Below are 18,869 nucleotides of genomic sequence, written 5' to 3'. Positions count from 1 at the left end.
TTTTCATATGGAAAGGGGAGAGAGCGGTAGAGTGAATACGTTACTCCTCGCTCCTTTTTATAATGTCTGCTAATGGTTGCGTTTGGCATTAAAGAATAGGGGGTGGGGTGACTCGATATAAGTAATTAATTTATAGCATATATAAATTATATTAGTGACAGATACTTTTTTTAAATTTTGTAATTTCTTAACAAAAAAGACAAAAAGAAAACAGTATTTGTTTGTCCAATGGGTGGAGGGCGATTGCGTGTATCGCCCCTTCCAACTGGTAAACAAATTCTCCCCCTAAATTTACTAATGATAAAATTTGAGATTTGAGACCCACGGACATTCGTTTTGTATAAATATAGAATATAAATATTTCTACGACTATATGTTTTTCTTATATAAAGTTAACAGCAACACTGAATTCATTTACTATACAATTTTATTTACAAAACTATTAAAACATAAGTCAATATAAGTAATAAGAGAAACAGAACCAACAAACACAAATAATAATATAATAATAGTTTCACTCTTCTAACGTCTTCAAGAAACAAACGTTTTATGTCTTAACTGACTCAGTGTTCAATTGAAGGCTGAAATGGATGAAACTAAAGCAGCCCAGCAAGGGACGAAATCTTAGGATTACAATGGCTGTGTTCAAAGGCTGAACCTGTAACCTCCCTTATCATTCTTTATATGTAGATATGTGTTACAGAAGTACAGGACCTGGTTTGACGACGTTATGTCTTAGAATACGTTCACATTACCTTGCGTGCATGTTTGAATATCAATTACACCGTGAAACTTTATATTGACCTAATGCAGTGTTTCTCAAAGTGTGTTCCGAGGAACCCTAGTGTTTCGAGAGGCCTGAACAGGTATTCCACGAACTATTGGAATAATAAGCTAGTAAGCCATATCGAGAATAAATCTCTCTAAAAAAATAAGCGAAGTGTTCCTTTAAGGAAACATTTTGAGAAACACTGACCTAATGTCTTTAAGACTTAAAAAAAAAAGTCTATTTCATAGCAAAAGGGCTAGTTCACAACCGTATAACACACATCAGAAAGATGAGTGTTTGTAACTGTCATATTGATAAGTGTCTCAGAGTGACCCTTACTCTTCCAACTAGTACGATAGCGGTATGAGAGTGATGATTGTGTGTCCAGCAATCGAATTAATAATTACAGCCATCTAGCACTGACAAGGGCGTAGAGGTTTGTCCGACCTGGTGGACAATAGTAAAAAGAAAACTGGTCTCCTAACATATGGGAACAGAAATCTAAATATTACATTTTGATGGCTACACATTAACACATACCGTAAGTTACCCATGGTATTGGTTATCACTATGACTTTGATAGACGGTAAACCTAATTCATTACTGCATGTTTGTTATACATGTAATAGTAATATGGCATATGATGATTAACACAAACATTTATGATTAATTAAGCCGGACTCATGTGAAGACTATGACAAAACCTGAGACTATCAATAACTATAACAGTATTGCTAAAATACATTTCATAATAACTTTGTAATAGATTACACAGCTGCAATGCCACTTTGTAAAAATAAAAGCTCCCTTTTCAGACCTTGTAATCTATAAGGTCCTCTGTTTCTTTGGCCAATGGTTAACAAGCAGGGTGTCATGTGACCAGCACAATGACCAACTGCCTTTACTTTCCCCAACTTAAGTCTTATAGCCATTAGAGTTTAGAGGACTCAAGGGTGCGTTCCTTATCCCGAAATTCAAAATCCCAGTCTTCACCGAGATTTGAACCAATGACCGAAGGTTGGGAAGCCAAGCGATTAACCATTCAACCACCGCACTCCACAATGTCTCTTACAGAGTTAATGAATTTTTCTATCTCATACTGCAAGGTATTTTTTATTTTTCAAAGTAACATTTCATCATTCATCAGATAAAATAATTATTTCTTATAATCGTTAAAGAATCAATAGAATGAAATAAATTATTGTAAAGAAACGAAACAAGAACAATTTAACATTCTAATTTTACAAAATTAATAAAAAAAATGTCAACTTTGATAATTCACTTGTTACCTACAACTGTCGTCACATTTATAAAAGTTCATAGGTCAAATATGAGTCATTTCTATCATTATAGATAAGTCTAGATAAGTGTCATCTCATTAAAAGATGATTAAAAAAAACACAACAATTTTGCTTTATTTATTTTAATGTATTTTTTTTATCTATGAAGGTTATGACCTTTGTGATAATAAACAACAACAAAAAAAAAAAAGAACGAAGCATGTTCAATGTTTTTTATTTCATGCTTTAGAGATTCGTGTCATTTATTTGTGATCCAACTCAGAAACTTCTAGCACTGACCCATAGCAAAAAGCTGCCCAAGTGTTAGGCTTAAAGAGGATACTGGAATGTTTGGATAAGTAATAGGTAAAACGTGAGCATAGAAATTTTGGAAACTATAGGAAACAACATTACAAAAATATAAAACAACATTACAAATATAGGAAACAATATTCAAAAACTTTAAATAACATTCAAAAACATGAAACAACGTTCAAAACATGAAACAATATTAAAAACCATGAAAGAACATTCACTAACATGGAACAATGCTCAAAAACATGAAACAATACTCAACAACACAGAAGTGCATGGAACAAAACAAAACAAACATAAACAATAACATACAACAACTCACGACAACAATGTACCTTATTCACCAATCGTTAATAAACAACATTTAGTCACGTGATAATATTGATAAAACAACGGGAAAAAAAACGGTCACGTGATAGCCATTGTGTATTAAAAATTAGATCGTAATTTGTATAGAAGAGAGAGAATCTCGTGGCTAACTGTTGTTTGTTTACGGTTGGTGAATGAGATCCATAAGCAAGACATAAAAAACTAAAGGCAGCATAATAATAATAATAATAACAATAATAATAACATTATCTTCGATTCTTTTATGACCCAGTTATGACCTACATATTTTTCCGTATGTAGAACTGTCAAAAACATGCAACATACAAAAAAAAAAAAAAAGAAACACCAGACAACAAGTAACAACACAATAACAAATTATATGGACAATGAAGATCAATGGTCTGAATGGGATAAAAGACTGCGAGTCAAGTCTCTCACTGGGTGTCACACATAAAATAAAAGCTCGTACTTGTGAGTTAGTTTAAAGACCTAGTTTGTTGTCGGTAATGGATTTTGTACATGTATAGAACATGATATCTACAATCATACATCATAGAAATACTGTCCTTACTGAACATTTAACAGAAGTATTTGTGGCTAATCAATTTAAATCTACGACTGAACTTTATCTTAATATTATGTTAATTAAAAAAAAAAATTAGATTCAATTTTAGGCTACAATTTTAGGCTACCATACTGAAATCTAAATATGGACTTATTGTAACTATGATGTTTGAGTCCTAAACTTAACTATTGATTTCCATGTCATCTTAAGAATGTCAGCCAATATTATATGACTAATACTATAGTGCCATTATAAAGAACGTCATGACTTTGGATAGTTTGAATTAACACCATACGTATATATAATTACTATAATTACGTATTAGGTGAGAAATTAGTAATTAAGGGAAAATATTTATATGTACTACTACAAATGACCTAATGCTTTCAATGGAGGCTTTCCTCTGATCAAATCCGCTGCCTTCTCGGCAATCATGATTGTTGGAGCGTTGGTATTTCCTGAGACAAGCCATGGCATGATTGAAGCATCTACTACACGCAGACCTGATATACCATACACTCTGTAAATAGAAAGTAACAATTCTCAATTAAGATTAATTAATTTGAAAAAAATTCATGCTATGATCATCGATCTTTTTGGTATTAAAACATTATTCCATAAATCCCAGTGGTGCTACAACCCACAGAGGGCCCTGGCCTGCTTCAGTACATCTCTCTATTCCGTTCTGGGCTTTACGTCTCCATGCCCGGACTTTAAGCTCTTGTAGATCTGCTTCTACATCAACAAGCCAAGGTACTCGTGGTCTGCATTTGGGGCGCCTGCCTTTTGGTTTATTCTGGTTAGACAAATTGTATAAATGACGATGGAAGAACATTGAAAAAAATCTTTGAGCACCCACTTCCACCATCTACCTCCTCACCTCCTCTACTACCATGCTCTTCCTTTAAATGATGCACACTGTCCGGGGTTAATATTTCCAGTAATTGGGAAGCTCCAGAGGCAGGGGCTAGAGACGTGACGGAAGGTCGAGCACACCGGGGGGGGGGGGCATCCTCCATTTTAATTCTCTTGTCACGTTGACCGTGTGGGAATCGTCATTTTCGAAACGGTCACTTAAGGAACAAAGTGTGGATTGTTGACATGGTTGTAAGAGCTCTCTTTGAACAAAGTGTGGATTGTTGACATGGTTGTAAGAGCTCTCTTTGAAATCCCGTCGTGTTCAATGATACTCCAACGAGAGTCTGGCTTCGCTACCCTAGTTGACCTAAGCGTTTCCTCTTGCGATCGTTACCCACCGGGTGCAACGTTGAGGATGGGTAGCGTAGCCCGAGCCTCTAGGACATAAAAGGCGCACAAGTACATTAAGTTGAGAACCACATCTTCTGAAGCAAGGGAGTATTACAAAGTAAAAAAAAAAAAGAAGAACAACAAAAAATAGATGTATTCTTGTTAGACACTTACTTAAGATCTGCATTGACCACAGCTGTGGGGTCACCCGAGGGGCCCATTTTACAAGTGCCAACTGGGTGATAGACGGTATTGGGCCTCTGCTTCACTATGCACTGCCAATACTCATGGGAATTGAACCTGTGTCCATCACAGGGCCACACTGGCTTTGTCTCTGTCAGCTCTGCCCCAATAGCTTTAAGCGTATCAGTCGACACGAATTTTTGACATTCTTGTATACCTAAAGAGAAGAATAGGCAAATAATTGGTCAAAGACAGTCAAAGTACTAGTTCAGTGTTGGATAATCATGCCCAATCTACATGCTGAAAATATATCCCTATGATTTGTTTGACTGCTTTGATATCATCACATTTAATAATGCACAATATAAAATGTTAAATATTAGTTCAATAAAAAGATTCGCTGACATACTAAATGCTTTCAATATTTAGAAAAATGCATCATAATATTAAACAATACAATATTTTAAAATACTTTTTAAAAAAGCTTATACTAAGCATAGTTGTATCAATAAGTTTGGATAAGTCACGTAATTAAATTTGTAATAGATCTAACTAGACTAACAATAAAAGAGCATTAATAAAAAAAAATTAGGGGGAATGACCTGAATTCAAACTCATGGCTCAAGCCTTCTCATTCTTCTCAAGCCAACACGGTAACCACTCCGCTAGTGGAAAGCTTGTGAAAACATGGAAGATTGTATAGTTATCTATTGTTTCTAAAGTCTCGTCCTATTTTTCATGTAGCGTTCACGAAGATTCAGACGACGACCTACAAAGGGGACTAATTCAGCTTATGCCACCACTTCAGTCAAGTACAATTTCTTTCCCTTGTTCGAGATATAAAATAATATAATTAATTACCAAATCTGATTTTTTTTCGCCTTTTTATAAACATGCGAATAATATTTTTTTTTATGGTAAATGTTTTTGGAACTTCAAGGAAACCTATTTCGAGTAAGTGGCAACACTGATCTGTCGTGTATAAAAACAAATGAACTGAGGCTGTAATGGTGCTGGGTGTGGTATACGTTAGTCTGGACCAAGTTGACTTCGTTCCGTGTGGTATGCGCTTTGGACTGTCATTATAATGGTTGCAAGCCCGAACCCTGCCTGCCTGATTTCTATGTATTGTGACACTATTTCTTTAAGGATTGGCCTCTTTAAATTCTAGAAATCTTCCGAAACGAAATGTGTCTCTTAAAGTTGAATTTTAGAAATAAAAACTTTAATTCTCATTAGGGGTATTTCTGCTAAAGTTAAACACAGTGATCTCCTTTTCATCTGCATTTCGATGTTTAAAATCCGTTTTACTTTCTCTAACGCTATAAACAACAACAAATAAAAAGTAACATAGAAAAAGGAGAGAAAGCGATAAAGAGATATGTGGAGGCGATAGGAAGAGCCCTATTGAAAAATAAAAAAGAGGAAGATTAGGAGAGATTGTGAAATATAGAGTCAAACTAAACGATGTCAAGGACGCCAACTTTAAAAATCAATATTGATAATAAAATGAGTTTGTGTTCCAAAGAAAAGAGCTTATAATTTTAATTTTACATTGTTCAAAACTGCAAACACACACATGCACACACACAAGAGTTTAAACCTGGTAGTATACATAGATTATCAACACGTTATTATACTGTACGCCGGATACACCGAAAAAAACAACAACTAGCTATTTATAGTTACACACCAATGAGTAAAACAAATCTCCCATAGAGTAAAAAAACAAAATGCCTACATCCTACAGAGTTAGAACTCACCTCGAATGAGAGTTTCAATGTCCTCTTGCTTGTCCATGTAGTTGGGCTCAATGATGGGGTAATCGAAGGGGTCATTGGTCCTCAGCGTAATCCTCCCTCGACTTTCAGGGCGCAGTAACATGGCTAGGCAAGTGAAACCTATTTTGTCCTTGCGCCCTTCTTCAAAATAAGCTTTCACCTGTAGGACAAAAAATAAATATGTCTGTTGCACCTATGCAGCGTAACATTCGTGTACAGATGTAATGTAAGAAGCAACACTTCTGTTCACGGTTGTAGTAGCTTGTGGAAGTATACACCAAGCACTGAACCATAATCTTCAAATACAAAAACAAAATTTAATAAAATACTCAAAAAGACACAAAAATTAAGGCATTTTCCTCATCCCATATGCTAGGACAAATTTGTACAAGTGCTCCTTCTTCCCTAGTGCTATTAGAGCATGGAATGGGTTGTCTGAGCTAGCCAGGAAAACCAGTGACTTGGCAGAATTATAATATGCATGACTAAATGCATGACGCGTAGGACATAATCATCTTCTTTTTTGAAGTAACGTCTGTATTATATAAGATAAGAAGTGGACAGTTAAAGCATCTAGAAAGTAATTGTTGTGGCGCCTGTTTCAGAGTTTTGACTTCAAAACGATAAGAACATTAAAAAAATATTTTACATTTATTTCTCAAAAAGGACAATACTAAACTTCAGATATATATAAAATAATGTTTAAAAAATATTTTTTAAAATTCGAACCCGTGACACCGTCATCTGCTAGAACTTACGAGATCAGCTGTATGCTCACCCACCCACCCAGCCTCCAGGTTTCTCCATAACTTGAAAAGAGGAATTGTAAAAAGAAAAAAACAACAACAGATATTACTGTTGTAGGGCCGGTTTCAGGGTTGTGACTGAAAGATAACTGTTGTGGGCAGGACGATGACAATCTCATTGCTCTGTATACAACTTTGATGTATTGGATATTTTCATACTTTCATACCAGTCAATAATTCGATAGCTTTTTGGTGTATCAGATGCACAGAGTAGAGAATATGGAAGTATTTTCATAAAGCCTATACTTATTTGTGTGCGGATCTCAGCACTGTAGAATCTCAGCACAGTAGAATCTCAGCTCTGTAGAATCTCAGCTCTGTAGAATCTCAACACTGTAGAATCTCAGCACTGTAGAATCTCATCACTGTAGAATCTCAACACTGTAGAATCTCAGCACTGTAGAATCTCAGCACTGTAGAATCTCAACACTGTAGAATCTCAACACTGTAGAATCTCAGCACTGTAGAATCTCAGCACTGTAGAATCTCAACACTGTAGAATCTCAGCACTGTAGAATCTCAGCACTGTAGAATCTCAGCACTGTAGAATCTCAGCACTGTAGAATCTCAGCACTGTAGAATCTCAGCACTGTAGAATCTCAGCACTGTAGAATCTCAGCACAGTAGAATCTCAGCACTGTAGAATCTCAGCACTGTAGAATCTCATCACTGTAGAATCTCAACACTGTAGAATCTCAGCACTGTAGAATCTCAGCACTGTAGAATCTCAACACTGTAGAATCTCAACACTGTAGAATCTCAGCACTGTAGAATCTCAGCACTGTAGAATCTCAGCACTGTAGAATCTCAGCACTGTAGAATCTCAACACTGTAGAATCTCAGCACTGTAGAATCTCAGCACTGTAGAATCTCAACACTGTAGAATCTCAACACTGTAGAATCTCAAAACTGTAGAATCTCAGCACTGTAGAATCTCAGCACTGTAGAATCTCAACACTGTAGAATCTCAGCACTGTAGAATCTCAGCACTGTAGAATCTCAGCACTGTAGAATCTCAGCACAGTAGAATCTCAGCACTGTAGAATCTCAGCACTGTAGAATCTCATCACTGTAGAATCTCAACACTGTAGAATCTCAGCACTGTAGAATCTCAGCACTGTAGAATCTCAACACTGTAGAATCTCAACACTGTAGAATCTCAAAACTGTAGAATCTCAGCACTGTAGAATCTCAGCACTGTAGAATCTCAGCACTGTAGAATCTCAACACTGTAGAATCTCAGCACTGTAGAATCTCAGCACTGTAGAATCTCAACACTGTAGAATCTCAGCACTGTAGAATCTCAGCACTGTAGAATCTCAACACTGTAGAATCTCAGCACTGTAGAATCTCAGCACTGTAGAATCTCAGCACTGTAGAATCTCAGCACTGTAGAATCTCAACACTGTAGAATCTCAACACTGTAGAATCTCAACACTGTAGAATCCAATATCTAAGCCCTTTCGTCTGTAACACAAAGTGATTTGTATTTGACTTATTTGACAGTCCACTTTCCATGTGACTTCATTGGCAATCTTTGGTCTATTTATCTCAAAATCTCTCTCGATTTTCCTCTTTTTCACTTTATCACGTTCTTCTTTAGCCACCACATTTTTCATATCACTTTCTCTTTTTTTTTTCTCTCTGTTAGTGAATCTTAAAAAAAAAACGTGGACCGTTTTTCCACAATCAAAGTGTTATCAAAGTGAGTAGATGACTGCGATTTACTTTGAGTGTGAAAATACACAAGATATTCTTTTGTTTCCTGTAGAAATCAATTCATTGTATCTTTCTTAACAATTTGTTTTTGGAAAGAAATCTTTTTTAGACTAAAACCAAATAAAAAGTTATTATTTGTGTGATTTATTGCCCTTGAAGTTCACTATTAGCCACGCACACCTCACGTCAGTAGGTGACTAACAAGAAGTGTAGCGGCCTTAGGACAGGCAATTATTTCCGCCGCAACTCGTGATGTAACAAAATAACGATGGTGCGTCTGCTTTACCTGATCATATTTCGTGCTTCGCTAGCATTTTACGGGTCAAGGTCGCAGTATGTTTCCCAGACCTGTCACTTTGTGTTGAAAAGACTGGCGCAGCAGAACCGACGAAAGGTTCATAAAGGTGAGGGTACTCTTTTCTAGCCTCTGTATAACACCTTCTCGGAATCGTCCATGAGAGAAAGGGCATTGGCTAACAAGGAAAAGGAAATCTAACCTTCAGCAGGTTTCCACAGCAAGTAATGTAAGCTCTTCCCTAGTGATTGATGATGAGCACAATATTATTACCTAGGTCCTAGGATGTCAAAGATCGCTTTAAATTCTGATATGCAGTTTGAAAAGCAGGCATAGATTGGGTCTATTGCGTTTTGCCCGTTCTTGGTCAAAAGTTTGTAGCTAATGTATTTGTTCACTGACATCTGTCCTCTTCAAGGCACCATGTGGAGCGAATATGGGGCAGGAAGCCATTCCAGCCACAAGTGTTTGATCTGCACCTCTTAGTTTTGACATCCAATTAATAACATCATCAATGACATCAAATTACTAACATCATCATTGACATCCAACTACTTACATCATCATTGACATCCAACTACTTCCATCATCATTGATATCCAGTTACTAACATCATCATTGACACCCAATTACTAATATCATCAATGACATCCAATTATGAACATCATCATTGACATCCAATTATGAACATCATCATTGACATCCAACTACTTACATCATCATTGACATCCTACTACATCTTCATTGACATAGCACAACTTACATCATTATTGACATTATACTACTTACATCATCATTGACATCCATCTACTTACATCATCATTGACATCCAACTATTTTCATCATCATTGATAGCAAACTACTTACATCATCATTGACATCCAATTAATAACATCATCAATGACATCAAATTACTAACATCATCATTGACATCCAACTACTTACATCATCATTGACATCCAACTACTTCCATCATCATTGATATCCAGTTACTAACATCATCATTGACATCCAATTACTAATATCATCAATGACATCCGATTATGAACATCATCAATGACATCCAATTATGAACATCATCATTAACATCCAACTACTTACATCATCATTGACATTAAATTACTAACATCATCATTGATATCCAATTACTAACATCATCATTGACATCCAATTACTAACATCATCATTGACATTCAATTACTTACATCATCATTGACATCCAACTACTTACAACATCCTTAACATCCAATTACTTAAATCACCATTGACATACAACTACTTCCATCCATTTAGTTACATCATTATTGACATCAAACATTTTACACCATCATTGTCATCCAACTACTTACATCATCATTGATGTCCAACTACTTACATCATCACTAATATCATCATTGACATCCAACTACCTACATCATCACTGATGTTGAGCTACTTACATCATTATTGACATCCAACTACTTACATCACCACACACACATCAAAATGCTTACATTATCTCTGACGTCTATTTACTTACATCATTATTGAAATCCTTCTTCTTTCATCATCACTGATGTCCAACTACTTACATCATCATTGATGTCCAACTACTTACATTATCACTGATGTCCAACTACTTACATCATCATTGATGTCCAAATACTTAAATCATCATTGACATCTATCTACTTACATCATCATTGACATCCAACTACTTACATCATCACTGATGTCTAACTATTTACTTCATCACTGATATCCAACTACTTACATCATCACTGATGTCCAACTATTTACATCATCACTGATATCCAACCACTTACATCATTACTGATGTCCAACTATTTACATCATCAATGATGTCCTACTACTTTCATGATCATTTACATCGAATTACTTATATTATAAATGGCATTTAACTACTTACATTAAAAATGACATCCAACTACTTACATCATCATTGACATTCAACTACTTACATCATCATTGACATCCAACTACTTACTTCATCATTGACATTCAACTACTTACTTCATCAATGACATTCAACTACTTACTTTATCAATGACATTCAACTACTTACATCATCATTGACATTCAACTACTTACTTTATCAATGACATTCAACTACTTACTTTATCAATGACATTCAACTACTTACATCATCATTGACATTCAACTACTTACATCATCATTGACATTCAACTACTTTTTTTATCAATGACATTCAACTACTTACATCATCATTGACATTCAACTACTTACTTTATCAATGACATTCAACTACTTACATCATCATTGACATTCAACTACTTACATCATCAATGACATTCAACTACTTACATCATCATTGACATTCAACTACTTACTTTATCAATGACATTCAACTACTTACATCATCATTGACATTCAACTACTTACTTTATCATTGACATTCAACTACTTACTTTATCAATGACATTCAACTACTTACATCATCATTGACATTCAACTACTTACTTTATCAATGACGCCCAGACTTGGAAAAAGTAAACTTGTAAAATGAAGCTCAACATCTGGCCAAGATTGTTCCCTGGACTCTTTGGTTGTACTCTTAAAAGCTGTGGTCTCAAGGAACATAGGGGAAGTCATTGGACCTGTGTGCATAGCAAGGTATGAAAGTCAAACTATCCGCTCTTTAGATTTTATGTCTCATTTATACACCTTCTAACAAAAATGTATGAAAGATGTCCGAAAAAATGTTCAATCCACAATAAGACTAATTTCAATGAAAATTTTAGTACAAACTATTTTTTTTTTAAATTATATTATCATTTTATATTACAAAGCTTATATCAACTCTGTCTGTTTGTCTGTCAGGTAAAACGTTTGTATACGTTATCGCTCCTTAACCCAGTCTCTGATCAAGTTGAAATCTTGCACAATTATTTCTCGTAGTTAATTAACTTTTGGTAATTAATTTTTTTGGTACAAATCGAAGAAGGGAAAGAAATTGTACTTGAAAGATGTGGTGGTATACGTTGAACTAGACCCTCTATACTTTGTGTAGAAAATTGGGTCGCCGTTTTAAAGTTTGAAGCTAACACTAGATAACTAGCTAGAGGCATCGAGTCGAACAACCTTTTTTTTTATTTTACTATATAACATGCAATTAAAAAGCTATTACTGTAACATTCACATTAGTATCTCTCCCCCTCCTCCTTTTGTTCCCAACTGGTCCAGTGTTAGGATCATACGTAGGGCTGTGAGAAAGCTAAAAGCATAAAATTGCGTTCAATAAAAACAGTTGGTAGAAATATTTTATTGTTGTCATTCTATATCTGTCAAAAATTTAATAAAATGGCTGATCCGAACTAATTGATACAATTACACTTCATATAAGCTATGTTTTATTTTTTGAAAGTATTATTTATGTTTTTGTTGTGTAACACTGTGGTTAGGAGACCTCTGGTATCCTTTATTTGCTGATCTAATGTTCTTTTTGTCTTCTTTTAGTAAGTCCAGACTCAAATGATCAGACTCATGATCTCAAATCTTAAATGTTCAATCTCACATTGAAGTGTGTCCCATATATCACATGTCTATATTCTAAAGAACCCACTCTTTTAAACACACTACAAGTCACCTATAAAAAATATCTAAAAGCAAGATATTCTAACTATAAAATATCATAAGAACATATGCAAATGAGTTGACAAAATAATAATTACCTGTACCAAACAGTACATATTGTAGGTATGACCAAAGAGTGGCAACATTTGGCAGTGAGACGGTCAAAACTTCTTTGGTACTGACACCTATGTCTATCATCACATGGTCCTGGAGGTTCTCACCAACTGGAAGATCCGCAAACACTGGAATCTAAGGATATGAGAACAATTCTACTTGAATAAGTGGTGATCTAGGGGATTAAAAGAATTCTACTTGAATAAGTGGTGATCTAGGGGATTAAAAAGAATTCTACATGAATAAGTGGTGATCTAGGGGATTTGAAGAATTCTACATGAATAAGTGGTGATCTAGGGGATTTGAAGAATTCTACATGAATAAGTGGTGATCTAGGGGATTTGAAGAATTCTACATGAATAAGTGGTGATCTAGGGGATTTGAAGAATTCTACATGAATAAGTGGTGATCTAGGGGATTTGAAGAATTCTACATGAATAAGTGGTGATCTAGGGGATTTGAAGAATTCTACATTAATAAGTGGTGATCTAGGGGATTTGAAGAATTCTACATTAATAAGTGGTGATCTAGGGGATTTGAAGAGTTCTACATTAATAAGTGGTGATCTAGGGGATTTGAAGAATTCTACATGAATAAGTGGTGATCTAGGGGATTTGAAGAGTTCTACATTAATAAGTGGTGATCTAGGGGATTTGAAGAATTCTACATTAATAAGATAGTTTAAGGGATTAAAAGGATATTTACATGAATAAGGGAATCTACGGGATTAAGTACATATTTACATGAATAAAAGAGTCTATGGGATTAAGGACATATCTACATGAATAAAAGAGTCTATGGGATTAAGGACATATCTACATGAATTAAAGAGTCTATGGGATTAAGGACAAATCTTTCTTATCTTATATAATACAGACGTTACTTCAAAAAAGAAGATGATTACGTCCTACGCGTCATGCATTTAGTCATGCATATTAACCAATGACTTAAATTCTGCCAAGTCACTGGTTTTCCTGGCTAGCTCAGGCAACCCATTCCATGCTCTAATAGCACTAGGGAAGAAGGAGTATTTGTACAAATTTGTCCTAGCATATGGGACGAGGAATGTGCCTTTATCTTTGTGTCTTTCAGAGTATTTTATTAAATTTTGTTTTTGTATTTGAAGATTATGGTTCAGTGTTTTATGTATGATTGCTACTTTACTTTTGAGCCTTCTGTCCTGAAGGCTTTCTAAATTTAGTGATTTTACTAAAGGTGTTACTCTAGTCAAATGTGAATATTCGTTTGTTATGAATCTCACTGCTCTATTTTGTGTCTGTTCCAGTTTCTTAATGTTTTCTTGAGTTGAGGGGTCCCAAACGGAGGATGCATATTCTATTATTGGCCTAACCAAGGTTAAGTAACATTTTAGTTTTATGTTCTTATTTGATTTATAGAAATTTCTTTTAATAAATCCTAATGCTTTGTTTGATTTTTTGTAGTTTCATCAATATGTGGATTCCATGATAGTTTTTCATTTATTATAACACCTAGGTATTTTGCGTTTTTAGTCTGTGATACTGGTTTGCCATGAATAAGATAAGTGGAATTAATTGGTTTTAGTTTTTTTGTTACTCTTAACAACTGACATTTTTCTGGGTGGAAAGACATGCTCCAATTTGATTCCCATTTCTGTAATTCATCTAATTCTCTTTGTAAAATATCTGTGTCTTGTGTTGTTTTTATTGTTCTATATATTATGCAATCGTCTGCAAATAATCTGACTTTTGTTCCTGAACTAATGCAATTTGGTAAATCATTTATGTAAATTAAAAATAGTAGTGGACCCAAGACTGTACCTTGAGGTACACCTGAGTTTACTGTTATCGGTGTTGATTTAGAGCCATTTATTATTACAGTTTGTTCTCTCCCTATCAGAAAGTCTTTAATCCACTGATGCAGTGGACCATTAATGCCGAAATATTTTAATTTTTTAAGCAAACTATGGTGGTGAACTTTGTCAAAAGCCTTAGAAAAATCTAGTAAGATAGCATCTATTTGTTCACTATTATCTAAACCTTTTGAAAAATCATCAATTAGTCCTATTAGTTGTGTTTCACATGATCTATATTTCCTAAAGCCATGTTGGTATGGTGTGAGGACATTATGTTTGTCTAAGTGGTTTATGATGTTGCTACATATTATGTGTTCTAGGATTTTACATGTGATGCTGGTAAGTGATACTGGTCTGTAGTTCCCTGGGTCAGATTTTTCTCCTTTTTTAAATAGGGGGGTGACATTAGCTTCTTTCCAGTCCTTTGGTACTCTGCCCTGGTTAAGTGAAGCCTGAAAGAGTATTTTGAACACTGGGGCTAGCTCATTACTTAGTTCTTTGAGTAATCTAGCTGGAATACCATCAGGTCCAGAAGCTTTATTTGGTTTGGTGTTGGCTAATAGTTTCTGAATTCCATTTTCTTGTACTACTATATCTTCTATGTTGTCTACTTGGTTCAAATTCAGTAATATGTCTTTGTCTCCTGGGGCTGAGAATGCTGATGCAAAGTATTTGTTTAGAATGTTTGCTTTAGTTTCATTATCATTATGTATTATGTTATGTTCATCTTTTAATGGCGCTACGCCTGTTGTTTCCATTTTCTTAGACTTAATGTATGACCATAGGTTTTTGTTGTTATCTTTAGATATTACATTGTTTATGTATTCACTCTGCAGCTGTCTGCTTACTTTTTGGGTTAAGTGTTTAATTTTTATATACTTTTTGTAAACTCTTTCTGCATTAGTTTCTTTAAATTTTCTATAGAGGTTTTCCTTCTGTTTACAAAGCTTCTTTAGTCTATTATTAAACCAGCATTTATTTATTTTGTTTGATGTGTATTTAGTTGGTATATGATTTTCTATTATGCTTTTAAGATGGATTTTAATGAAATTCCAGAGGTCATCGACTGGTTGGTTAATGTCTTTTTCTAATAAGAATGTTTGTTGAAAGTTTAGTGCAGCTTGGTGTAGTTGTGTTAGGTTACATTTATTCCAGAGTAAGATTTTTCTTTTGAGTTTTGTATTGGCTACTGCTTTTATCTGACTGTGTATTTTTATGATCTCATGGTCTGATAGACCAGGGATAATTTCATAATCAACTACTAATCCAGGTCTGTTGGTTAAGAAGAGATCTAATGTGTTGTTTAATCTAGTTGGCTTTTTAATGATTTGATCTAAACTTAGGTTGTGTAAAGTTTCTATGAAAAGCTCATTTATGTCCTTAAGGTTTTGGTGTTTATCTATGGTTAGTGTTTTCCAATTTATATCAGGTAGGTTGAAATCACCCATAATCCAAAAAACTGCATTTTTATTTGTCTCTTTAAGTGTAGTAATCTGATTACATAGTTCCTGCATGTATTCTAAACTAGAATTTGGTGGTCTGTAAATGCTGCCTATTATTAGGGATGTTGAGGTGGTATTAATTTTACAAAATGTTGATTCTACATTTTTTGAGTTAGGTAAGGTAATTTCTTCTGCTATAAGAGTGTTTTTTATTGCTAAAAGAACTCCTCCATGATTATCAGCCCTATCTTTTCTAAAAATTTCATAATTACTATTGAAAATTTCTGCATTATAAATTTCAGGATGCAGCCAAGTTTCTGTTCCTGCAATTATGTCTGGTTTCTCACATTCTAATAAAATTTCTAAGTCTGCTGTTTTGTTCCTAATGCTTTGAAAATTTATAACTAAGGTTTTAAGGTATTTTGGTATTACTTCTTTAGTAGGTTTGTTTAGTGAGGCTGTTGTATTAATTTTAGTAGATTTAGGTTTAACAGGAGTGGATCTGGCTAGTGGTTGGTGAGTTTGGTTCGGGATGGTGTTTAGGATGTTGTATGGGTTAGAAGTGTCCGCATCAAAGGAATCAAACAGTCCTGATGTAAACTGAGGTAACCCACACGGTACACAGTGCCATGATGCGTCTTTGTTGCCTAAGGCATAATACACAGGTGTATTCATATGGAGACATGATGCATGGTACCATTCATCGCACGTGTCACATTGAATGGCTTTCTGTTTCAGGGTGCATATTTTTTTGCAGATGTTGCATCTATCTTTAGATCTAGGCCCTGGATTTGACTCTACATCTCCTGCCATTAATATTAACAGTGATAGGTATTTATTTCTGCTGTGTCTGATTGAGAACTTCCATTTGTGATGGGTAATCTTCTTTAATGTTATAGATGTGTATGTTAGGTTATTTTTGAAGTTGCATTGTTCTAAAGTGTGATGATTGATTATGACTGTTGTTTCCTTTTTAAGTTTAGTGTTGACAAAGGTAGATCTAGTTCTGTGTTCAGCTAGTGTGCATTTGGTGATTATTAGGATAAATAGCCAGAGCAATTTCATGATGACTGTTCTTGATTTTAGTTTTTAAAGGAGTCTAGTCTAAATCTAGTTTAAGGTTTACAATGCCTAAGTTAAGTCTAAATCTAAAGTGAAAGCTAGTTTACAATGACAATTAAATCAAATCAAATGGTTTATTAAATTCAAAATGTGGACCTAGACTAGATCTAGATTCTAGATCTAATTCTAGATCAATATATTTACGTGTATAACTAACTACATAGAATATTACTATTAGTTATTATTAGTAGTATTAGTAGATGATTAGTAGATCTAAAGCCTTAATTAAAGTCTAAGTCTAACACTAGACAGACTAGATCTAAAATCTAAGGATATAATAATAATAAATTTTTATATATAGACTAGATTCTAGTTCTAATAAATTATAAGGATTAGTGAGGATTAGTGAGACAAAATAGTCCTAAGCTAAGAATTGTTAATTTGAATTAATTAGTAGAAAAAATGCTGAATTAAGTTAAATATATAATTTAAAGATATTAGTTTATTAGTTAAATAGCTTTTTTAATGAATTTGGTTTGATTTAATACAACAAAACGAAAAATTTAACTCATCTCTGATTACAGTAAACAGGGAGCAGCCATCTTGCCAAGAGCGCGTAACTCTATAAATCTACATGAATAAAAGAGTCTATGGGATTAAGGACATATCTACATGAATAAAAGAGTCTATGGGATTAAGGACATATCTACATGAATAAAAGAGTCTATGGGATTAAGGACATATCTATACGAATAACAGAATCTAACATAAACATTTTAACAACGTTTAGTAAGCAGTCTACTAAATTTATGAAAGAACTAAAACTAATGGCTTGCAGTAACCTACCCTTAAACTGTCCAGATGTTTCTTGGGTCCTATACCAGATAACATAAGCAGCTGTGGAGACCCAATGGCCCCAGCTGATAGAATGACTTCCTTATTGGCCAGGATAATTTCTTTTCGACCATTTCTGATCACAGCGACACCTTTCGCCTGTTTGTTTTCTATGATCACCTGTTGACGAATTTACATGTCTTACAAATATTGCTGACACCTGATCAGTTTTGTTTTCAAAGAGGTGCTATTTAAATATTCAAAGGGAATACCTTCGACACATGCGAGCTGACGGCCACGTGCAGATTATTTCTGTCTCCTGCATTATGAATGAATGCATTACTTGTTGACCAACGTCGACCGTCTTTGATGTTAACTTGTACCACAGAAATACCTGCAAGAACACATTCTGCTTTAGCACAAAAGAGCACAACATAAATCTAGAACAGAGAATAAACGTAAATCTAGCACAAAGAAGGAACTTAAATCTAGTACAAAGAAGGAACTTAAATCTAGTACAAAGAAGGAACTTGAACTTAAATCTAGTACATATGCGTGGAAAAGAGCACCTAAATCGACCACCGCGGACAACGGTTATGTCTGATAAACTAAGCAGTTAATTTTTTTTTATAGATTCATATATTGTCACTCACTAAGAATAATTATGCATATTTCAACTTGATCTGAAAATGGGAAGT

The 18,869-nt window shown here is 34.4% G+C and overlaps 1 protein-coding gene across 1 annotated transcript in view; it reads right to left on the bottom strand.

The window, feature by feature from the left end:
* Positions 1 to 409: 409 nt before the first annotated feature.
* Positions 410 to 18,869, bottom strand: part of LOC106073416 (glucose dehydrogenase [FAD, quinone]-like) — a 28,011-nt gene continuing 9,551 nt past the window's right edge. Inside the window, exons 5-11 of the mRNA XM_056033132.1 lie at positions 18,444 to 18,565; positions 18,184 to 18,351; positions 12,984 to 13,134; positions 11,773 to 11,909; positions 6,454 to 6,631; positions 4,682 to 4,907; positions 410 to 3,779 (exon numbers count right to left, since the gene is read on the bottom strand). Coding sequence (XP_055889107.1) covers positions 3,626 to 3,779; positions 4,682 to 4,907; positions 6,454 to 6,631; positions 11,773 to 11,909; positions 12,984 to 13,134; positions 18,184 to 18,351; positions 18,444 to 18,565 — 1,136 coding nt within the window. The 3' untranslated portion in view covers positions 410 to 3,625. The remainder of the gene's footprint in view (positions 3,780 to 4,681; positions 4,908 to 6,453; positions 6,632 to 11,772; positions 11,910 to 12,983; positions 13,135 to 18,183; positions 18,352 to 18,443; positions 18,566 to 18,869) is intronic.

The sequence above is a fragment of the Biomphalaria glabrata genome, chromosome 6 (assembly GCF_947242115.1).
Source record: "Biomphalaria glabrata chromosome 6, xgBioGlab47.1, whole genome shotgun sequence".
NCBI lineage: Eukaryota > Metazoa > Mollusca > Gastropoda > Planorbidae > Biomphalaria > Biomphalaria glabrata.
Note: the sequence above shows the minus strand (reverse complement) of the source record. Positions and strands in the feature narration are given on the sequence as shown.